This window comes from Zonotrichia albicollis, chromosome 5 (assembly GCF_047830755.1).
Source record: "Zonotrichia albicollis isolate bZonAlb1 chromosome 5, bZonAlb1.hap1, whole genome shotgun sequence".
Taxonomy (NCBI): domain Eukaryota; kingdom Metazoa; phylum Chordata; class Aves; order Passeriformes; family Passerellidae; genus Zonotrichia; species Zonotrichia albicollis.
Window position 1 is genome coordinate 42,199,977 of NC_133823.1, and position 23,435 is coordinate 42,223,411.

The 23,435-nt window shown below is 38.7% G+C and overlaps 2 protein-coding genes across 9 annotated transcripts in view; one reads left to right on the forward strand and one right to left on the reverse strand.

Moving 5' to 3' along the window:
* Nucleotides 1-1,400: 1,400 nt before the first annotated feature.
* On the forward strand, nucleotides 1,401-22,742 carry AASDH (aminoadipate-semialdehyde dehydrogenase). Of its 3 annotated transcripts, none has more exons than XM_026791509.2 (15): nucleotides 1,401-1,857; nucleotides 3,070-3,344; nucleotides 5,317-5,437; nucleotides 6,125-6,459; nucleotides 7,198-7,390; nucleotides 9,499-9,740; nucleotides 11,056-11,141; nucleotides 11,618-11,790; nucleotides 12,308-12,500; nucleotides 12,986-13,104; nucleotides 14,432-15,269; nucleotides 15,992-16,155; nucleotides 16,702-16,827; nucleotides 18,055-18,186; nucleotides 19,192-22,742. In XM_026791509.2, the coding sequence occupies exons 1-15, from the start codon at nucleotides 1,831-1,833 to the stop codon at nucleotides 19,588-19,590; spliced, it is 3,423 nt and encodes a 1,140-aa protein (XP_026647310.2). In that variant the 5' UTR covers nucleotides 1,401-1,830; the 3' UTR covers nucleotides 19,591-22,742. The 3 variants fall into 3 exon arrangements, with proteins under 3 accessions (XP_026647310.2, XP_074397580.1, XP_026647309.2); XM_074541479.1 differs by lacking the exon at nucleotides 1,401-1,857 and adding an exon at nucleotides 1,874-2,015 and having other exon boundaries at nucleotides 11,056-11,162; XM_026791508.2 differs by lacking the exon at nucleotides 1,401-1,857 and adding an exon at nucleotides 1,942-2,042 and having other exon boundaries at nucleotides 11,056-11,162.
* The window catches only part of CRACD (capping protein inhibiting regulator of actin dynamics), a 129,852-nt gene continuing 127,003 nt past the window's right edge, over nucleotides 20,587-23,435 (reverse strand). For all 6 annotated transcript variants that reach the window (XM_074541476.1, XM_074541475.1, XM_074541473.1 and 3 more), the window contains one exon: nucleotides 20,587-23,408. In XM_074541476.1, coding sequence (XP_074397577.1) covers nucleotides 23,248-23,408 — 161 coding nt within the window. In that variant the 3' untranslated portion in view covers nucleotides 20,587-23,247. The remainder of the gene's footprint in view (nucleotides 23,409-23,435) is intronic.

Sequence of the window (23,435 nt, forward strand, 5' to 3'; positions counted from 1 at the left end):
CACATGCTGTAATGAAGTCAGGACTTCAGAACCTACTTGCAGCCAAACCTGTGGGAGCACCTAGATGTGATGAGCGTGGGGCTTCATCAGCACCCAGACCTGCATATTGGGGGATGTATGTGGATCTCTTCTAATTAGCAACTTTGGTTTGTTAAAAGAACCATAACAGTCCATCTGGACAGTAAATTGAACAAAACCAGAACAGGCCTGCACACTGACCATCCCCTCTTCCAGGTTAACCAGGAAAGAGTATGAAAAAACTAGGAAAAGTGTTGTGAACATTTTTCACTGTTCTTATTTCTCACCAACAAAAGAAAATAATTTTTAGAAGGGCTAAGCTGAGGTCTTAGATTACAAATACATCAAATACAAATACAAAAAAGAGCCATTTATATGTGAGATAAACATTTAGATGCACAGTGTAAGAAGTCTGTCTGTCTGAAATAGTCCACAGGACTGGAAATGAAACTTGTGCAAATTCTCTTTAATGTGCTTTGAACAAAATGCTATTTTTGAAGTCTCCTAATAATTGTTTTATCACTAATTAATGTGATTTGAGCATTGGGTCGCATAATTCTAATTTCAAAAAAAAATTAGTCCTGCTGCCTTTTCCCCCCTCCACATTATAGAAAGGAAATTGTCTGCTACTGTGAACACTGTAATTTTTGGATGCACTGCAATGCTGAATCTTTATTATGTATTTTTCAAAATCTTAAGAGGAGATACTTTTAAATGTCATTCTATTCTGACAGCTGGATTTATGCTTCAGGTTACTAGACACAATCACATACAGCCAACACACACACCAGTGAGTGTGCTGAAGAAAACTCTGGCTTTAGGTGTCGCTATTTGCATTAATATTTTACTGTGAAACCATTCCTGCTCTATTACCAATGTGCAACTGTGCCAAACTATCACTTAGAGAATGTGACAAACAGTAGAAAGCTGATGTCTAACTTCTCCCATGCAAACATTAAAAATGGCTGTGGTCTTCTCGTTCTCTCCGTGAGGCACCACCGGCACCATGCGTAGAGGTTTTTAATGACACCCTGAATGCGCCTCGGAGGCAAAGCAAATAATTTCCTGTGAGGGTGGAGAGGCACCGGCACAGGCTGCCCAAGGAAGGCGCGGATGCCCCATCCCGGGAAGTGCTCAGAGCTGGATGGGCCATTGAGCAGCCTGGTCCAGTGAAAGGTGTCCCTGCTCGCAGCTGGGTGCTGGCAGCAGAGGATTTTTAAGGACCCTTCCCATCATTATTATTCCATGGTTCTATGACTTTGAGTCATTAAATGAGCACGCGGCCCCCAGGACAGTTCCGGTGCCCCTTCCCCCAGCACGGCTCTCGCTGCCATCACCCTCACTCCCCGCTGGCCGCCCTGAATTGCATCCGGGGGGAAGCCCAGCCCCGGCCGCTCCCCGCTCCCCGTTCGCCCTCTGGGAGCTGGACATGGGCTGGCTGCAGGGCCGCCCCTGAGGATAGTCCAGGGATCGCTGCAGGGACCGCTCTGGGAGCGGCACAGCGTCCTCCCGCTCCCAGCACCGGGAAGGGCGGAGCACCCGCCCGCAGCCCGGACATGACATCGCCGCCCACCCGCCCACGGCGGTCCCACCGACAGAAGGCCCGTACCACCTCCCGGGCCGGAGGGGGAGGACACATGGGGACCCAGACGAGTGAGCTGTGAGCATGAGGAGGGAACCCTGCCCTTCGCTCGAGCTATCTGCATTTGTTTATAGCACTTTTCCCATGTCTGCCGGGGACAGCGGGGAAGGCTTTGGCACCCTCGTTGTGCCTCTCTCTCCCTCTCTCCTTCCCTCAGGAAGCAATGGCGCATGGCTCTGGCGGAGCAGGCACTGCTGGTGCGTACCCAAACGGCGCCACGGCCGCTGGCCAATGAGAGCGCGGTATTACCTCGTCCCGCCAATCGGAGGCGCCGCCGCTGGCGGGCTGGGGCGGGACCAGGAGGGCACCGGGAAGTGCCGCGGGCGGGGATCCCGAGGAGCGCCGGGAGCCGCCGGTCCGTGTCTGTCCGTGTCCAAACGGGGTAACCTGAAAGAGGAGAGCGGGGGCAAAATCCTGCATCCGTCCGGTCACCGGTCCGGCCTTGGCGGGAGGGCTCGCGGGGCGGAAACGGGCACCTGCACGAGCAGTGCCCCAAAAGTTCGCGTTTTGGGGATTTCTGCTTGTGAAGGAAGGATTCATATTTCACAATTCCATTGAAATTCCATTGAAACTAATTAATTAAGCTGTGTTAATGAATTTATCAATTCAGCGATGCCCAGCTTTAAAAATGAAAGAGTAACGGTGAAGAACAAGCTACCTCAGTACAAGTCAAGAATCCAGCTTTGCACCTTTTGCAGTCTGAGGCGTGGTAGACTTGTGTATTCTCCGTGCGAGAATAGAGCTGTGTATTCTCTGCCATGGGTCTTGTTTTTTCCTCTCCTTTCTGGCGGCGCTTTGTGTGCCGTTGTAGTCCGACTGAAGCGTTGAAGTGAGGCGGTGTCTGGTGTGTCGTTCTTGCATGTGAAAAATGCATATTTTGTGATTGGCTTTTCGCAAATATTAAAATGAATATTATATGTGTTGTTTTAGAAAGTAATGCTGTATTCTCTTTAAGTAGTGTGTTAAATGTAGTTTTAGGTTATAAGAAATGTTAAAATAGAAGCTATGCTATGTAGGATACTTTTTTAAAGAAACGAGTTGCAGCGATATAGCAGCCACAGGACACCTAAGTCTTACGGAGAAAAAGAATTTATTGCCCTCTTATCAGAAGAAACAAACTTCTTCCCGCCTCGGAGGCGCTGTTAGGATTCGGAGGAAGAAATTGACGATGACCAGACAGAATCCTGTATTTGAATGGATTTTATGCATCATGTATGAAATGCATGAATATGCAGCAGGCTATTGTTTTTAAGGGTTAATCCTCTGTTAACGTGTGTCCTTTTTCGGGCTCGTGCTGCCCAGAAAAAGGTACCTGGACATCCGTAACTCTTTGTCTCTATATTGTCTCGTATTGTCCAAATTACTTTTAATTGCATTACTGCTTTTATAACCATTTTATTCCTATTCAGCTCGTTAACCTTTCAAACCCGCGGCCGGCAGGAGCTGCGGGCGCGATGGCGCTGGCGGCGCTGGTGCGGCGGGCGGCGGGGCGGCACCGGGAGCGGGCGGCCGTGCGCTTCCATGGCGGCCGCGGGCAGCCCCCGGGCCGCCGCTCCTACGGCGCCGTGCTGCGGCTGGCCGGGGAGCTGACGGCGTTCCTGCAGAGGCACTGCCACCCGCCGGGCGGATGCGAAATAGGCCTGTACTGCCATCCGGGAATCAACCTGCCCTCTTGGATCTTGGGGTAATGGCTTGAATGCTTGCACTTCTGTGTTGGTTTTTTAAGGGCTATCTCTGTTAAAGCAAATTTTGGAGTTTGTTTATATTTTTAACAACAACAAACATGTAGTAATAGCATAGTAGTGCCATCCCAGTGCTGGAGTCTTCCATCATTTAAGGAAAAAGATGGCAATATGACAATCTTTTGAAAACCCATTGCTAAAACATTTCTGAATCTCAAGCCTTGAAGCTGTAAACCATCTATAACTGTATCCCTTCATTAAAAGTGATCTAACATATTTATTAAAATTAAATTAAAACTTTAATTTAAAAAGAAATTTTAAAAAATAAATGACCAGCATATTTATTCTGCTTGTTTAAAACTGGAAGTGACCTGACAGAAAACATCTATTGAGAAAAGGACTGTGCAGGTTCTTTTAATGAATGGTCTTGCTGGTTATACAAAAGAAAGGTGTTCTGAATGTGAATTCCATGTTTTAAGGCAAATAAACATACATTTAATGTTCCATTATGAATATTACTGAAGGAAGTAATGAGCATTGTAACTAAAGTGGTGTTGATTAACTGACAGCTAGGAATCTGAAATGCTTGTGATCTCAACACTCATGTTAATCCATGAATTTTTAAAATCTTGCTTCTGCTGAGGGATTCTAATTGTGTCCTTTATATAGGTATCTTTTGTATTCCTAGCATTTATGATGGAATAGACAATCACAGGATCACAAGCCTGTTTTTTCAGCTGATGAATAGAGCAGCAGTTGTGCTTCCTAGGGGCATGGCCTGTGTTGGTATCTTCCTGTTGTTCACCTGTTGTTCACACCTCATGTAAAATACAGAATAGCACTAGAAGAGGTACCACAGTGGAGGATAAGGATTTCAGTGGAGTGAGAAAGCAGTGTAATCATAAACCCCCCACAAGCACTGAGGAACTTTCTCACCAGTCAGGAAATGCTTCTGCCCCAGTGCAGCAGGTTGCTCTGAGATGTTGTGCAGGCACATCTCAGGAGGTGTTCAGAACCTGACTGACAAAGACCTGAACAACCTGGTCTGGTGTCACAGCTGGCTCTGCCTGAGCAGGAGGTTAAGCTCAGCATACTGATGTCCCTTGCTGTCTGATTTGTCCTGTATCCCAAAGAACTGAGTGTAACAGTTTTCTTTTGCTGTGTGAGGGGGATGCATGTGCTGGGGCTCCTTGGTTCTTACTGCTGTCATTGGGAGTAGCTGGCAGCTGTGTGATGCAGGGCAGGCTGAAGCACTTGCTGGCTGTAGGAGCATCGGGATGCTGCCCTTGCCACGTCTCCCTTTGGGACCTTGGTGCTACTGCAGGGACAAACCTCTTGCACAGAGAGGAAGTATAGTAAATAAATTGTACCTGCAGTACAGAACCCAACAGCAGAGCAGGTGTGAGGAGTTTTGGGGTGGTTCAGCCCTCGTGGCTCTCTGGGAGCGCCACTGGAGGGTGCAGGGCAGGGATCAGGAGCGTCAGGACTTGGAGCTCCTCCGCCTGCCTTGTAGGAAAGACATCCCAGGGCCTGCCTGGATTTCCTTACGCTGCATCATTCTTTGCACTCGTAGGAAAGTGTTTTCAGCCTGCAGGGTTTTGTTGCTTTTTAGAATACATTTATATGTGTTATATGTGTGTAAATGGAAAGGTTGTATTTTTGTTTCTAGTCAATATCAGAAGGTTTTAAAATGTGATGCTGTTGCTGTCAGTGATACTTTTGTCATCACTGACTTGCTTGGCCTGAAATAATATTGAATGTTTTCATCCAGCTTTAATCTTTTGCCTTGCTGTAAAAGACCAAAAAGCAACACTGATTTTCATCCTACTTTGTTACCAACAAGATCTTTAAAAGTCATGTTATGACTACATTTTCTAGCTCAGGCAACTATAAAGGCATAAAGAAATTTTAGCAAAATCTAAGAGGATTTTCTTATATTTTAAAAATTGTTTTAAAACATTTGTGTTTTATTAGAATCCTCCAAGTTCCAGCTGCCTATTCCCCTATTGATCCAGATGCACCACCAACCATATCTACTTACTTCATGAAGAAAAGCAACCTGCAGTATGTTCTTGTTGAGAATGACAAGATAAATGTAAGTGTTCAGGCTTCTGTAAGAGTCATTAAAGGGCAATTTAGACATGTAGATATGCAAATTGAATTCTGTTTTAATAAGCTTGGATGGAGTGCTTTTGTTTTTTCATGGCAAAAGGTTGTCTTTCTCATTCAGAAAGGAACATCTTTAAAATCAAAAGTACAAAATATTTCTCTGTTCTTCAAAACAATTGCCTTCTTTCCTGTTACACTGTTGTTCAGGCAACCTTTTTGGGTGCTAATATTGGAAGACTTTTCCAGACTTGTTTCTTTATATATCAATGCTAAGAGTTGGAAATCTGCAGTAGTTAAAAACGGTCCTGCATTTAATACTTGGGTTTCTCTTTGTCTAACTCATCCCAAATCTTATATCCTCACTCATTGCAAAGGGAATAGGCAAGTTACAATTCAGATTCCTTGGTCTTCTGCAGTGTTTTTTTTTTATATTTTCCATTTCCTTTTTCCATTTGCTCAGATAACTGTTTATTTTACATTTATGAAGTGTGCATTCACTCATATTTAATTTGTAGAAATACATGAGCTTGTAACTGTCTGACGTGTGTCCTCCTAGAGGTATGAAAAATCAGAATTGCTTGTATGAAATGCTGTTTTTTGTTTTATTGCATGCATGGAATAACAACAGTGCCTCCTGAGTTCCACTTTTTGAATTGTTCATTTTCTCTTGCAGAAATTCCAGATGTCCCATGCTGGCTGGTTTTCCCACAATTCCTCTGCCATAGAACATATTGGTTTAACTCTCTTCCAAATGAGCTCAAGCAACACTGATTTCAGTTCAGAAGCAGACAATATGAAAAGTAGATGTGAACCTTCTGAAGCTGTGGGTGAGTCACAGCCAGGAGTTTGCCCAGACCAAACCAAAGCTGAACCATCAGAAGCAGGATACATGGACGCTGGCCAGAAAGACACTGTGGCATATGTCTTGCATACATCAGGAACCACAGGGATCCCCAAAATAGTCAGAGTGCCTCATAAATGTATAGTGCCTAATATTCAGCATCTTAAGTAAGTAAGTGTGGTTTTCATTTCAAATGCTTTTACAAATTTAATGCTTTTAGGATTTTTGTGTAATACTTCAGAGGAGTGTACATAGGGTTTTTGCTGACAACAGCTTCACTTCTTCCTCCTTATCCACCTTTGTGGGTTGTTTGCTTTTATTTCCAACTAGACTCATATAAGTTTATTTCTCTATCAGTATTATACTTAAATGGTGCTTTGCCTTCATTTTTGAGGGCTGTGTTTCAAATAGTGCACTGTTGCTCTAAGTTTTGTACCATCATCTGGCTTGTGGTTTAAAAGAAGTAGACAATAAAATTAATCATTTGTTCACAATTCTATTTACTGTGTTCTGTAGTTCTTAATTCATAATTCTTTTTTAGGCTAGCCAGATACCTTCTGTTTCATTTCATATTAAATAAATTATTATGGAAAATACAATATTTTTCCTGTCTTGTCTTTTCCTTTCTTCTTCTTTGCTTTTTCTTTCTTCGTATTTATCCTTTTTTAATGAGCATCTGTTAGTCAAAATATGCCTTTCTGTGAACTCTGTTGGTGTGTAACAAAACACATAATTAGTGAAACCAACAGTTACAGTCCAGGAGCTCTTGCTCAAAGTACAGGTCTATTATTCAGAGCCTTTAATATCTGAGCTTTGCTAATGCATTTCTTTCATGCTTTCATTCCTTTAGTTGGGAAGGGTTTTTTGACTGCATGCATCAGATTTGTATTGCTTTCTTGTTTTAGATCCATATTTGAGATCACTCAGGATGATGTGCTGTTCCTGGCATCTCCCCTCACATTTGACCCGTCTGTGGTTGAATTGTTCATGGCTCTGACAAGTGGAGCCTCTATTCTAATTGTACCAAACACCATTAAAATGATGCCTGTGGAGCTCTCTGCTGCTCTGTTTCACCACCACCACGTGACAGTGTTGCAGGTAGGCAAAATTCAGTGTCTCCAGTGTCTTGCTTCTCACCTTTGGTAATGGATACTACTTTTTGTCAGCCTAGAATCTAGTGTTAATAGGACGGAGTGTTCTTGTTCAAAGGCAATATAGCTATCCTTTTTGTTGAAGACAAACAGCTGCTAGCTGTCTGGAAAATTAGCATTTGATCAAAACCTCAAACATTTTGTGATAGAAAACACTGAGCTGAAGATTATTTTAAAAAACCCTTACTTATTAAGAATTAAATGAATTATTCTGTTAATTAAACTTTTTGTTCTGAAGAATCTGGTAATAGAGTAAACTGTTACAGACATTTTAAGCACTTTTTAGTGGGCTTGATCTTGAAGTATTTAGTCATAAACAAGTTTTAAGTTTTAATGTTAGTTTTTATGCTAACAGTAGAACTAAACCTGTCCTAATAGGGTGGTAAAATGTTTGTCATTTTTACAATAATGAGAACAAGGTAATAATTGATTTCAGAACAATACTTGCTGTTTTCATGTCACCTGCTTATATGAGGCTACATCCATCTCTTATGTCTTAAAACAGATTGTCTCCTATATGATTTCAATTTTAATAGTTTTAAAGTTTGCAGAATGTACTTGAAGCATCCAGCATGGCTGAATAAGCCTGGCCTGTACCTGCAGTCCTGTCCTGTTTCTCTTGTCCTGACACTTGCTATGTGGGAGAAGAGACCAACCCCCATCTGCCTGCACCCTCCTTTCAGGCAGTTGTAGAGATTGAAAAGGTCACCCCTGAGTGTCCTTTTCTCCAGCCTAAACACCCCCAGCTCCCTCAGCTGTAGGATTTGTGTTCCAGACCCGGTTCCATGCCTTTTTTTTTTTTTTAAGAACAGTGATAGTTGAGATTGTAGGGTTTAAAATTAAGATAAATGAGTAGTTGGCTGAAGATTCCATAGCAGGAAAAAAATCCATTAGTTACAGATCTTTTGTAACCATTCTCTGCTCTTATTTTTATTTGTTAGGATTTCTATAAATAGTGTAGATTATCCTATGATGCACAAGTTTCATTATCAGTTTAGCTCATTTGCTTTTAGAAAAAAAAAATAAGATATTGCTCTCTATAAGCAAGACTTTTTAAGATTTTTAAAGATATATTTGTTAAGCATGTTAAGCAGTAATAGAGAAGGGCAGAATTTAATGAATGAAGATTTTTGAAAAGACTTTCTAAGAAAAGTTTTATTTGTTTTTGTGAGGCTTTTTTTTGATCACTGTCCTAATCTCTGAAGGAGGAGCTTCTCAGCTGAATTATTTACAAAAATGTTCTCATTACAGTTTAACTGATGGATGAATAATTTTATGATATTTCTTAAAAAATAGAAAGACATTAACTCCCCCCATTGAATTTTTTGAGCAGACTCGAGAAATCCAAAAATAATTATTAGGGAGGAAAGAGTATACATTTTTCCCTTGTTTTGTTGCTAAAAATTCACTAATGTTAAAATTATTGGTTGAAAAAAAGATGGTCTTCATCTATTACTAGAAAAAAAAGAACCTGGTAAGAAATAATCCCATTAATTTTCCAGTTCTCTTACTAGAAAAGTGGGCAAGAATGAGAATGAAACGTGCCAGGGAGAAAAACCCATTCTTGTCAACTGTTTGTTCTATTTGTATAAATCAAGGGCAGCCCAGAATCTGACATCCTAGGAATTTTTAGCATTATATAAGTTCTTTAAAATTTCTGTGTGCACATTAATCATATATTTTTGCTGTAACATTCTGGAATGAAGGGAAAAAAGGCTCAAACAATAACATAGAGAGAATACTGTACTGCTTTCTGTATCCAAGTAATTAACATAAGAACTAATGTGCATACACTTGAGGTAATAGCTGAGACACAAAAGAGAACCTATACCACACCTGAGTAAAGAAGAAGCTTTGCAGAAGAGCATAGATTTATGCTGATAGTACTCATTAAAGGCCTTATAAGAAACAAAATCTCACAAAACACCATTGTGATTGTTGGTACGTAAATGTTTTAAAGTACATAACACAGCTGTATACCAGAAAGGTACACAGACACTGATAAAATGTAACAGGTCTTTCTCTTTTTTTTTTTTTTAAATATGTATCCTTCAGGCAACACCAACACTTCTCAGGAGGTTTGGAGCCCACATTATTAAATCAAGAGTGTTGTCTGCAAATACTTCACTTCGTGTCTTAGCCCTTGGTGGTGAAGCATTTCCTGCACTGAGTCTCTTGAACAGTTGGAAGCACAAGGAGAACAAAACAAGCATTTTTAATCTCTATGGTATTACTGAAGTGTCAAGCTGGGCCACTTGCTACAAGATTCCTGAGGAGGTTTTTAGTGCTGATTTTAGGTAGGAAAGTTCACTGTTCTCAATGGCTTGGCATGTGAATGATGGAAATTACCAGAAATAGAACCTCAGTCTCCTGTTACCAGGGCTACTGAGTCCTCATGAGTGTTTATACTGGTAGAAGTTACATTTGGGTTTATGTAGAAACAGACTAATCCATTGTCTCATGAGCCACTACAGCCCCCAATCTCCTATTTTAGTAGTGTGGGTGACAGAAATTTGTCCAAAGTGCTCACCCAGGTTTCACAGTAATTTAAACTTCAAGAAGTACTTGCTTTTCATAATTTATCACTCTGTCACATTTCACTCAGTTTCTGACTTGTTTGGCATTTTTTCTTCATGTTATTTTATAGAGTCATGCAAGGTACTTCCCATTATCTCACTGTTTAATTTTCTCTCTGAAATGTGTGATTATTCCATGGCATAATAATTATACATGCAGTTTGAGTGAAATGTGTCCTACAAAAAGGGATGGTTTGCACAAATGATGTGATATATTAACCTGGTGCTTAAACACTTGAAGACTAAAAATGGTGGATTGTCATGAAGTGTTCTTACATTCTCTTGTAAAACTAATTTTCTCTGAGTTCAAACAAAAAATGTAGTACTTTAAAATAGAAATTAAACTGGAATCCATGCCAAAGTTATTTAAAGTTGCTTTAGGTTTTGAGTTTTGCTTTACTGAAGAAAATACATTATTCTATACTCTCACTTAGAAATATCTTCTATATTCAATAAATGAATGCAACTGCTTGAAGAGGCTGGAGAATGAAGGGAAAGGAAGGAGTTGGTCAGTAGTTCAAGAGAAGTCTATAATAAATTCATGACATTGAAATGACAGTTTTGTGTATCTCAGTCTTTTCTGAACGTTTTCTACATCTTCTTCTGAACTTTTCTTAACTGTATTTATTAAAATAGAGTAAGAGCTCAAATTAGGCAGGGAAAAATGAGTTAGAAAGCAGTTCCACATGCTTAAATTGGTTGACTTGATGGATGTTTCAATCTGAGAGACTTAAAAGTTGACTGAAATGATTGGGGTTCTCTCAGGGTATTTCAGGGTCTATTCAGGCCTTATTTGCTATAGTTCTATGGAGTCTTCTGGTATATATCAGTGACACCCATGCACACATGATAAGGTTTATAATTTTTAATAAATTGATACCTTTTTAAAGAGGAAGCATTTGTAGAAAGAATTCCCAAGTACCTATCTTTGCTCTAATGCCAGTCTTTTAAAAAAACTACATGATGCTGTTTTCTGGGGCAGTTGTTTTGTGTTCAGAAGAGAAAGACTTCTACTGTTTCTCTCTAATATATTTAGAACAGATTTTCCTGTACCTTTGGGATCACCACTCCTTGGAACAAAGCTTGAGGTCAGAGATGCCAATGGATCTGCAGTTCTTGAAGGCGAGGGACAATTATTTATAGGTTATTTTATGTTTCTAGTTCTTCTAAGAGGCTGTTCTTAATTGATTGAGTTTTAATAATATATTGATTATTTTGCTTGATATTTGCCTGTGATGTACAGATTAATACAGCATTTTAAGTTCTGATTGGGCTGGGAACCTTCTGATAGTATTTTAGATTGTTGGAATGATGAACAGGAAAGTACTATAATTTTATCTGCAGACTATGCCTTCCTTATATTGATCTCTTTTTCCCTTCTTGCATTTTGACATTCTCAGCTGAAGTAATTTCTGTGTATTAACTGAATTAACTGCATAGCCAAAATTGCACATTGCAGAAGTTTGGATGTTGAAAATAATATTTCAATATTTCTTATAATTCATGGTAAAGTTTAAGAAATTTGATAAAGCACTCTCTATAATTTTCATTTACAGTTAGCTATTTAATATATATGACCACAATCTTTTTTTGTCTAGGTGGTGAAGAACGAGTCTGCTTTCTTGATGATGAAATAACTGTGCCCCTGGGTACAATGAGAGAAACAGGGGATTTTGTAAGAGTGGAGAATGCAAAGTTGTTCTTTTTGGGTCGGAAGGACAATCAGATTAAACGCCATGGCAAACGTTTTAATATTGAATATCTGCAGCAGGTAAGTGCTCACCTCCACAGAGTACGGCCGCTATAAAAAGGCAGATATAAGAAACACATTGTTATCATCAGAAAGGGGTATTTGCTTGTTTTCAGGTGACTTTTAGGAGTCTAAAGGGATTTGGTGGGTGTGTTATAAAGAATCTAGTCACATAATTTAGGGAGGAGTTCTGAGTTCTTGGGAATCTGTTTTATTGTATGGTTTCTTCCAGGAGAATTGGAAAATGTATAAACATCTGAAAAGTACTGAGTATAGTGATTGTTCTGCAAGACTGAGTGTCAGACTCCTGGATTATATCTCATTCATGGCATTTTGGCAAATAATACATATATCTATGAGTTTATTTTTATGTGAAGTACAACTTTCAGCTACAAAAGAAGGTATTTCATAGGATGTTATGTAGGAATGTGAGAAAAATACACTTTTTAAAGGTGTGTGTTTTTTTCATTGTTTTTTACTTCTTTTACTCTATTGATGAAATGCATTTCAAAACAAGACTAATGTTTTTTAATTACAGGTTGCTGAAGATCTTTGCCAGGTAGAAGCTTGTGCAGTTACCTGGTACCAACAAGAAAAACTTATCCTGTTTGTTTTACCCAAAGATGATTTTGAAGAGAGAGAAACATTTAAAGAACTCCAGAAGCATCTACCAGCTTATGCAATGCCTGATGAGATTGTAGTGATTAAAGCTTTGCCTTTAACATCACATGGTAAATGAAGCTATTAAGAACCCTTGCCACTTGTTATAAGTTTTTTATTGACTAAAATCCAGTATCTGATTCATGGTTTTAGAATATATACATTAGATAAGTAATGCCTAGTAGGAAATAATGGCCATGTATTATTATGTTTTCTTGGTGATGTTTCATTTGAGAGTCAAAGAGTAATGGAAAAATCAATTTAGTTTTAACACTGCACATTTCTTACCTCAGTTGCTCCTGTTGCAGTCTGCAACAGAACCCTCACTTCTGCTGAGGAAAAAGCAGGCCTTGAGGTGGGATTCTGTGGGAGGGATGAATTTTCAAAAACCTTACTGGTTTTCATGTAGTTGATCAACTGTAAAATAATGCAGATGCAGTAGAGTCTGAATAAGGAAACACATACAAGAATATAGTGACTATGTGGGCAGAGCAAGGTTTGAAAGTGCTAATACTAAACGAGCAATGAAAAAAATCGTCCTTTATTTTCTACAAAGGCAAAGTTGATATATCTGAACTGAACAAGATTTACCAGAACCATCTAAACTCCAGAAGGCGTGACAGTAAGCTGAGTGACGCAGAGGAATTGTGGGAAAGATTGCAGTATTTATGGAAGGTAGTATTTTGAGCTGCCTTTTTATCTTTGCAAGTGGATCATTATACATGTGTCAGGAATTAAACAGTTTTAAGAAGTATGACTAATGCAACCAGAACATTCTAGCTGCCTATAGATTTAAGCAGTACAGCTCTATTCTATTCAGTTAATACTTAAATATAGTTCCTCTGCAGTGGCCAGAAGAGAGTCATTTTTATTTCTCTATCAGACAAAACTGCAGGCTATGAGGTTTAAGCAATTAGCATAGAAAGAATGTAGTGACAGTAGCTTTTTAAATGCTGCTTCACATGCCAAAAGAAGGAATCACTAAAGAAAACAAGGAATTGGGACATGGGAACTTTGTAAAAAATTAGCTGCTGTGTTAGTAGAGTTTCTTACTTCTCAAGATAATTATAAATTGAAGAATCCTTTTTTTAAATAGATGGCGCAGTTGCACAACTGTCTCTTGGGCTGCCTGTCTGGATTGTTTCTAAATTTCTGTGCTAAGGACTTGTTTTTCAGGGTATTGAAATACGATGCCAAGCAGTATTACTTTGTTTCTCAAAGGTGGACTTACAAGTTTGACCTGAAAGTGGAATTAGCTGTGGCCTAGGACTCGAACAAGTAAATGTAGTGTATTTGTTTGTCTGTGCCAATCCTTTTCACATTAATGAAGTGATAACCCAGATAACCCAGGGGATTGGTTGTGTCCTAGATCCATTATGGTCAGCAGAAGGTGGTTCCAAAACAAAAGGGTTTGGATTTGACATCCAGGCTTAATAACAAGGGAGTGTGGTGAGAGGTGACTCAGTTATTGCTGTTTGTTGTAGTAACAATGCCAAATGCAAAATCTTTCATGAACTGAAGGGGTTATAACTTCAAAATTAGGTAGGTAAGTAGGTTACTTAAATAATTTAGAAGTAAAAAAGAACAGTTTATATAAGCTTTGTTATTAAAATAAAACAGCTAAACTGATTTTATCAAAAGACACCTATGTTTTATCTGCAAAGTTGTCATTGATAAATGGTATTGAAAATGGCCAATCAATATATAGTACAATTCCCTTTAATTCCTTAGACTGCAGAATTGGCATTGAGCAAGACATTTTGTAGTACAGAATTAGTATCTCCCTACTTCCTCATTCCACCCCAATTCTTGTTCTGTCAGTCCCTCTGTTGGCACTAACATTTTTCAATGATTTTTTTGCAGAGTAGTGAGTTTTCTCAGTTGTTCATTTTTAGCACAACTTCTAGGTGTTCAGGTGGATTCTGCCCCACCTGAGGTTTTATGTGTGTGACATGGTATAACACCCATGGACTGATACCTCTGTCCCTCTTTTTTTCTCTAGTCTGTCCTTGGACTTCCATGTGATTCCACTGGAATTTCTAAAGATGCAGTATTTCTGTACAGTGGTGGAGACTCCCTAAAGGCACTACGATTTCATGAAGAAATTGAGATGTTAGTAGGCAGAGCTGTGCCACGACTCCTTGAAGTTATTCTCAGCCACTCAATTGAAGAGATTTACAGACATATTCTTAAAATGCTGTTTCCAGATGAAGAACAATTAATGAATCCTGACAATGTTATGAAAAGAAAATTAAGAAGGAACAGTGGAGAGGAATTCCATGGAAAATACATTAAACTGACATCTGAAAGAGGTCTTGAGATTGCTTCAGGATTAATTCCATTTATTGCATTGAACAGAGGAAATCATCTTTTCTCTATGAATTTCACCAAGTCGTCTGTGCAGCCCAAAAATACAGTACAGGTAGGAATGGAACCACTAGAGCAGCCCTCCTCTCTGCATTCCAAGATTCCAGCTGTAATGAAAAGCCATGTGCACAGGTCTGAACTGGAGAATAGCATTTTAACACTTGAAAACAAGGCAAATAAAAATGACCATTCCTCTGTGCAGCAAATCCATGCAGAATGTAGTCATTCATCAGTGGCAGAGCTGGCATTGTGCGTGAGGTGGAAGTCAAACACAAGGAAATGTGTTGATGCATCACCGCTGGTTATAATACCAGCTAAAGAAGGAGTATCTGCATCTGTGTATATTGGCTCTCACTCCCATGCAGTGCAGGCAATTGATCTGGATCTGGGAGAAATAAAATGGGAGAAGGCCCTTGGAGATCGTATTGAGTCTTCTGCCTGTGTATCCAAGTGTGGAAATTTCATTGTTGTTGGTATGTCTTTTGTTTCAGCCTCCATTTCTGTTTTCTGCTAAATACAAGATGAATGACAGAGAATCACATTCCTTATCTCTGGTTGTCCTCCATCCATCAACTTCCACATCTGCCTTAGACCTAATTTATTGTAAAATAAAAACAGAAGGAAGAAGTAATTTAAGTTTCATGATAACTAGTGATGGAGCTTATCTAACATAAACACTTGTGGTTTATTATATCCCAGTTTATTAATGAGGAATAATCAATGGCTACAGTTTGTTTTTTAGTGGTAGATTAAAGTGTGACATTTAAACTTGTTTTTGGAATTTTTAGAAAGAAAAATAGTATAGAAAGGTAATGGAGTCTTAAATGTCTTGGTGAATTAATAGAGTTAGAAATTAGTACATGGTACCTCATACTGTTTTTCACAGAGTTTAATTATCTCATTTGACTCTTCTTTCTGGAAATGTAAAGAACACATTTGGATAATTTTTTGGTTGTGTCATATCTGTTGTCAGCAGAGTCACCATTATCTTGGTGTCATCTTTTTAGCTAATATATCTACGTCATTGGTTAGCACAGATGGCCAAGTGGTGAGATTTTTTTAATGCAACTCTAATGTTGCCATCTTTTTGTTTGTATTTTGATTGCTGTTCACTCTTGATCATAAAATTGAATATTTTATTAACATGCAAATAATCATTATTCTTTTTTTTCCCATCATGTTTTATTCCACATAGGTTGTTATGATGGCTTGGTGTATGTGCTTCAAAGCAGTGATGGAGAAATACACTGGACTTTTGTCACAGAAGACACTGTGAAAAGCTCTGCAGTTGTAGACCCTTCCAGTGGACTGGTGTACATTGGATCTCATGACCAGCACGTGTATGCTTTGGATATTTATGTAAGAACACTGACTCACTTTTACTTGTAGAACAATAAATATCCAATTAGACACTATTTATAGTGCACCAGAAGTTCCACTGGTGTTAGTATTCTTAGGAGGCACAGTCACTTCTGAAAGTTTGGCCTGCTGTAAGTGGGGTTAGAATTATGTGACAGTAAACAGTTTTAGTGGTGTTCTCGTATTAGTCCTGGTTGAAACCACATATTAAGTTTCTTAGTTATTAAGTTCTCCATAGGTGTTTCAGAATAGGGTGTCTAGCTAGAAATAGAACTGTGGTTTTCAATCTTACCTTGTAAATGAGAAGATGGAGAAATAAAAGTGGCAGGTACTGCATTCTCATTAGCTGAATTTATTTTATTTACTGGAAGGGAAACCAATGGCACATGTGTTGCTGTCATGGCGTGTAGATTGTCTTCACTTTTTAACTGGTATTTCCTGGGTAAACACAGTACTTGATAATGCTTGACATTCAAAGGTCTTAGTAAACATGATGATCTCTAACTCCAATTGAAAAATTATTATTCTTTTTTCCTGTACTTACAGAAAAAGGTGTGTGTATGGAAGTTACACTGCGAAGGTGGAGCTGTGTTTTCATCTCCTTGTCTAAGTTCTTTTCCACACCATCTCTATGTTGCTACACTGGGAGGACTCTTACTGGCTGTTAACCCTGTATGTACCTTTGCTTGTGTGTCTTTCAGCCAAATGTATTTCTGAAGTTAAGATTGCTATTCTAATGAAAGAGGAGATGATCATATGTTATAATGAAATATTTTTGACTCGGGGGCTTTATAATGATATACAAGGGGGGCATTATAGTGATACACATAATACTTCCCACACTTCGGAAATCCACCTGGTGATAAGGAGGACTGAAGTGACATGGTTGACATGCTGACCATAGGTCAAAGTTGCAGTCAGTTTCTTGTCATTCCTGTATCAGTAACCAGGGAGTGAGAGCAAGTCTATAGATTTATTTCCTGCCTCTCCTCCTTTGACAGGAGGATTGGAAAAATAAATATACAAAAAATAAATAAAAATCAGAACAGAATGCAGAAAAAAGCCCCTTAATTCCTCTTACTGCTTCCCTCCCCACATTTAAGAGCTGTCCTTTTAATCTCAGTGTGCAGTTCTGTTCTTTGCACTGGAGAAATGGCATTCTTGATAGATGTGCAGCAATTTCATGGTTTTCTGAGGCATTGTTGGCTTACAGCTGGTCCTGCCTGATAAAAGGGGCAGGGACTGAAAGCAGCTGTTCCTGTTTCTGTACTCACACAACACAGAGCATCAATCCTAATCACCTTTACCTTCTGCCCACTACAACTGTCCTCAGCAGTAACCAGTCTGCCATTAGGAAACCAATGTGTGGTTTTGCGGCAAGAGTGCTTAAGAAAAGATATTTTTTCATTCTATAATCCACAGTAAGAGGTAGTTGAGAAACCCACCCTCAAGTGAGTCTGTGCCTTCCTATTTTTGTGAATAAACCTAATTCCTGAGGAACGTGCAAGATACAGTAGGAATGCATTGTGACAGTCATGGATAGTGAGTTGCAACATGTCCTAGAGTATCAATATAACTTGATTCCAAAGTATCTCTGCTTCATTGGTCCTTGTCTCATTCTGAGCAGCTGGGAATGAAATTAAAAACTGAATCTGGCATTTATTAGAACTACTGCTGATACACTCTTAATTATCATTATTACTTTGCCTGTGGTGAGCAAGAAAATTAGATTTTGATCACATTTTTGTTTTGTGTGGGTGGTGGTGTTGTTTTGGTTTGGGGGTTTGGCTTTTTATTCCACACTACATACGGGCTGGGTCAGGCAGGGATGGAAGGGTTGTTTTGTGCTGTTTCTTACAGTTGTGTTAAGCATCACATATTCCATGCTGCCATTTACAGGTGATGGGGAGTAAGATTTGGAAAAGCAACCTTGGAAAACCACTCTTCTCCTCTCCTCACTGCAATGAGAATTACATCTGTATTGGGTGTGTGGATGGAAACTTATATTGTTACACTCATTATGGAGAAAAGGTAAAAGTGTTGTTGGCTTTTTATGTCCATCACAAAACCCTGAATAAGATTTATTAGGACTGGTTTCTGAGGCTTAGTGATTGACACGTACCTTTTTGGGAACCAAACAGAAGTGCCTGTTGTTAGAGATGAGAAAGTAGAAAACTGTTTGCCTAGGATTTTGCCATGGCAAAATCACAAACTCAAGTTGCCTGATGCAGGAAGAGAACTTCTAGTTCAGACCTTATACCCAAAGTAAATTGTCAAGTTTAGTGCCAGCAAATGAAATTATTTCATTTGAAGCTTTCCAAGCAGGTTTAGGGTATCTCTTCTATAAGGTTATGGTTATTCAGAAGTAAAGGTTTCTTAGGATGTTTATGCATTTGTCAAAAAACTGCCAAATCATAATTCTGGTAAAATATGTGTAAGCCTTCACATTGAATTAAGTGAGAGTATTTCTTTGGTTCCTCAGAGATAAATGTAGTTTGTATCTGGTGGTAAACAACTGACACCATTCATTTGTTAGCCTGAGATAGGGTATTTATGGCAATTCCATATTAGTCCATCCATGCATGGCTCTCTGCTTGCAGCAGTGTTGCAGACCTGATACTCTCTTGAGGAGGGATCTGCACATTGGTAGCATAAGCAGAGGAAATCTGTATTCCAAAAAGAATATATGCCTTTCTGGCAAAGAATGACATATTAACAGGATTCTTGATGTTCATCACTAATTGTACAACAGCCCAAGAATATTCTTTTCCCAAATTGGCCATTTTTACGTGAGCCTCACTGAAGGTAGTAACCCTTCCCTCTTCCACATCTATTTTATGAGACTTTTATTGCTTACTCTCTGTGTAAAACCTTATTTATAATTTGACAAAGATTTACTACACCTCACTGAAATCTAGTATGCTTTTCAAATGAAATGCTCTCCTATCAACAATGAGTCTATTAAAAAATTACAGTTGCTGTAAAACTGATAATGTAAAAAACCTTTGATAATGTGTGGTTATGTTCTTTCTGTAGGTTTGGCAATTTTCCACTAATGGGCCAGTGTTTTCATCTCCATGCCTCTCAAGTTTAACTAAGCAAGAAATATTTTTTGGCTCTCACGACTGCTTTATCTACTGCTGTAACATGGAGGGTAATTTACTGTGGAAATTTGAAGCCACTTCAAGTGTATATGGAACACCATTCATTTTCCAAAGTGATGACTTAAATAACAAAATTCTCTTGGCAGCAGTATCTACAGATGGCAGAGTGTGGATCCTGAATGCCAAGAGTGGAACAGCAGAAGGAGTAGATAAGCTTCCAGGCGAGGTTTTCTCTTCGCCCGTAGTATGGGGAACAAAGCTGGTTGTTGGCTGTAGAAATGATTATGTTTATTGTCTGGATCTGTATACAGCAGGGAAAAGTAACAGCTAAGATGTTAGGCTGCATCCTTGTTATTGTTTACATTTGTAAACTGGGAGCTCACAGGTGCTCTCCACCCCTCTGCCTATTTTGCTGCAGGCAAGAGATGCTCCTTGCAGGCTGATCAGGTGGGATTTTGCATCAGGCAGTGTCCAGTGATGGAGGGAGGATGGCTGCTCAGCACCTTGCCAGAGAGGGGACAAAGTGTGTAAGGTGCCACATTCCACAGCTTGGATAGCAGCCTTATCTCTGAGGGAGGAGTGAATTGCTGTCTCTGAGTCCCTCCTCGCCTGTGCCTGGCTCTTCCTTGCACCAGACTAGTGTTTGTCTGTCTGTCTGTCAAGATTTCTGTGCCAGGCAAGCTAACACAAGTCCTTTTTTGAATCTAACTTTTAATTTGATTTCTGGAGACATAGCCTGAATTTCATATACCTGGAAGGAGTGACCTGTTTACTACAGTTTTTACAAACAGAATAGTTCATCTTTTGTGGACATAGGCCTGTCATGGCTTAATTATTCTAGCTATACTTAAACTCCATTGAAGTCAGTAGCAGTTGCCTCTTGTATTCTAAAGTGGAAATAACACTATAAATATTTATTAAATTTCAATGACAGAAACAGAGTTCTAAGATGAAATGTGCACTGCTCAAATTAACCACTGTCAAACATTTTTTAAAATATTTGAATGAATACTGTTTACATTATTTTCACAAGAACTATTAATAAAAGGTTGTGTAAATTGGGTTTTGTGTTCATTAACACCTTAGAAAAAAGTACCAGTGGTCTTGGTAATGCAAATCAAATACTTGCAGTGGCAAAAGTACACTTCACTGGGAGCATTTCCTAAGAGTCTTCTGAAAGAAGTGTAGTAGGAACTCTTACCTTACTTGCTCTCATCTGCTTTGAATCCTGTGTAGTATGTAGTACAGTTGTAGCACTGTAAAAATTCCTGTTTGTAAGGCAAACCTGCACTACATGATTAGCAAAATGAGACACAGAGGACATATATCAATGATTAGATAGTTTTGACCAGGTTATAGTTTAATAAGATTTAAAATGACAGTATAATAAACAATTGCACTTTAAAACATTTGAAAAATTAAAAAAGTACACAACAAATACCCCACAATTATACATCTTGTAGTTTTTATACATTACTATATGAACATAGAGGTTAATCATATATAACCTTGTCAAAAGAAATGGTATTTTGTGTTTGTATAAGTTACAAAAAATTGAGACAATATACTACATAGTGGTTTATTCGGTTCTTAAAACATTTTTGCAGTTTTAAACTGGGTAGTAGTGTTTTGGATTTATTTTTACAGATTTTCAATACTTTATCAGAAATGGCTGCAACAAAGCTAAAGCAAAGTAAAACTTCACTTCATTGGTATTTAGTGCAAATCTTTGTTAATCATGAAATGTTACTGTTGCACATGTACACTTTAGAAATGTTTCCATCAAGTACTGTACATAATACAGTTTCCATTGTTACACTAGATACCTTTATGGTTGGAAAAAAACTCTGCTTTGAAGCTTTAGCTTAGGACCATCCTTAATGAAAGCTCTATCCTATGTGCTATAAATGGATTGTATTGGAAAATTGCATCCTTATGTCATGCACAATAGCACCTAATTTTGCTATGCTTTTCAGAATACCAGTATCTTTAATCCTGATTTACGTCACCTTCTCTGTATTTCTACCTGGCTCCCCCTCCCAATAAATAATTGTAAAGATGGATTTCAGGCAGATTACTTATCACATATGCATACTGCAGGCAAACAAACTTGGAAAAATATAAATTTAACTTTAGGATGCACTAATTTCAGGTGCTAGCAGAGCAAAAGGAATTACAGGCCCAATTCTTTCTTCGGATATTGAAGGCATTAAGGTGGGTGTTTTTCCCAAGCATTTTAGAGCAGCATTATCTCATTTCTGCTTAAAACATATTACTTATATTCCTGGTAAAGGTTACTTTAGAGATTTTGGTTTTAAATATGAAACTGAGCAAAACTGATGGCTTAAGACACCCAAGAAAGCCCATCTTGCAGCTGCACATGTACTTGCTCTAACACATCCATTGTGTTTGTGCTACTGTAACCATGATACTGAGCCCATTTTCTGTTGGGTGGGAAAGGCTGTACTTGCCAATGATTTTGCTGAACTCCTTTTTGGTTCTGGGAACAGAGTGTACAACAGGTTTCATTCTGTTTCCTGTGTAGTTTAAAATGCTGTTTCTCATGCTGCTTACAGCAGTTTCGCTAAAACACTTCCATGAAGCATATGTTGTATCATTCAATAATGATGTAATTTCTTTTCATGAAAATGTCTCCCTTTATGATGTTTTAGTCTTAAAGGTTCCTTTGAGCCTTATGGTTGTAAGGAGACTTTCAAATTTTTTTAAAGTCTTCCTTCTAAAACAAACTCAGTTGATTTATTTAATAGAGTGACATTTTAAAATGTAGGCCTAGAGATTTCTGTGGGATGTTGAGGATAGTGACGTTTTTATTCCATTTATGGACTTTATCCTTTTTTTGTAAGAGGGAGGGGGTGGACATTTCTGTTTTAGTTACGTGAAGTAATAAAGTGTTCAGCTGCCACACCAGATACCTGAGATGGGTAAGTAAACTTCTTCCTGAAGTGTTCTGGCTATATTGGTCAAAGTACAGGAAGTTACCTGAACTGCCTGAAGTTGCATGTGGAGTAAAATCAGGAAGAATGCAGAGTTAAAACTCCTAAAACTCTCACTGACTTACCTCTCAGTTCTTAGTTAACTTCAGTTCTGCCAGTCCTACTCCTGTGGGAACTTCCTGAGACAAATGCTACAGGAATTTGCATTTGCACAGGAACAGTTTAATTCCAGTCAATTGATTTAAAGTTGTAATCCACAATCACTGTCTCTGTGCAGCATAAATATGGCCAAGCACAAACAGTGATGCACTCAAATGACTAGAAGCAACACTGAATCCGTGACTTCTTTCTGAGAGCTTAATGCCATTTGTTTAAAAATTGTGGCTTTTAAAGTAAGATTAATTGTTTTCTTCTTAGAAGTGAGGGCATATATATGTAGTGTATTAATCCTATGATGAAAGAAATTACCTCAGCATTTGGATGGTACCATCCCTTATCATTTGCATGTGGAACAGTGTATCCTGAAGCTCTGCCTTAGGGAAAAAGCTTTAAAATAGCAGGCAGAACTGGCAGTTCCTACAGTTTAACATGTTTAAATAAATTATGACTTAAGAGAAGGAAACATGCATTTTTCCTTAATTTCAACAATGAAGTTCTGAAAAAATTTCTGAGATCTCAGACATAGAGATCTAAAATTCCAGAACTGAGTACCAACAGAATTTAAGAAGCGTCTGAACTCTTATTCTGTTCTGGCCCTTATTATGATACCTGCTAAAATTTACATCCAGTCTCTGAGCCCTCTCTAAGTTTTTGAGAGAGTCTGGCTGTGAGATTTTTGCCATGACCTCCTTTAGCTATTTGTCAAAGCAATGGAATATATGACTTGAGTAGGCTTTACAGTGAGCTAGAGCAAAACGGTAATCAGTTCAGTTTTCAGTCCTTCCAAGACATGCATTTTCAGTTTTGTCATGTAAAAAGCAGAATAAATAAAAGAAAGCAATTAATAGTCAGCAATAGAGATGTAGCTTTACAGTTTACTTTATGATCTGTGGACAGTCACTCCAGGCTTTTGCTTTCCTCTTGGCTAATGCAAGCCAGGCTGGCTCTGTTGACACTGGGTTAGCATCAGGCGTAGAGAATCTCTTGGCCACCTCCTTTGTCACTGGGGTTGATGGAACAGAATCTGAAATTTCCACTTTTTTATGGGACAGGGAGAGGGAAA

Coding starts and splice junctions, on each gene's coding strand:
- AASDH (XM_026791509.2), top strand. CDS start 1,831: ATGGCTCTGGCGGAGCAGGCACTGCTG. Junction 5,438..6,124: donor TTGAGAATGACAAGATAAAT/GTAAGTGTTCAG, acceptor TTTCTCTTGCAG/AAATTCCAGATGTCCCATGC. Junction 18,187..19,191: donor ACACTCATTATGGAGAAAAG/GTAAAAGTGTTG, acceptor TTCTTTCTGTAG/GTTTGGCAATTTTCCACTAA.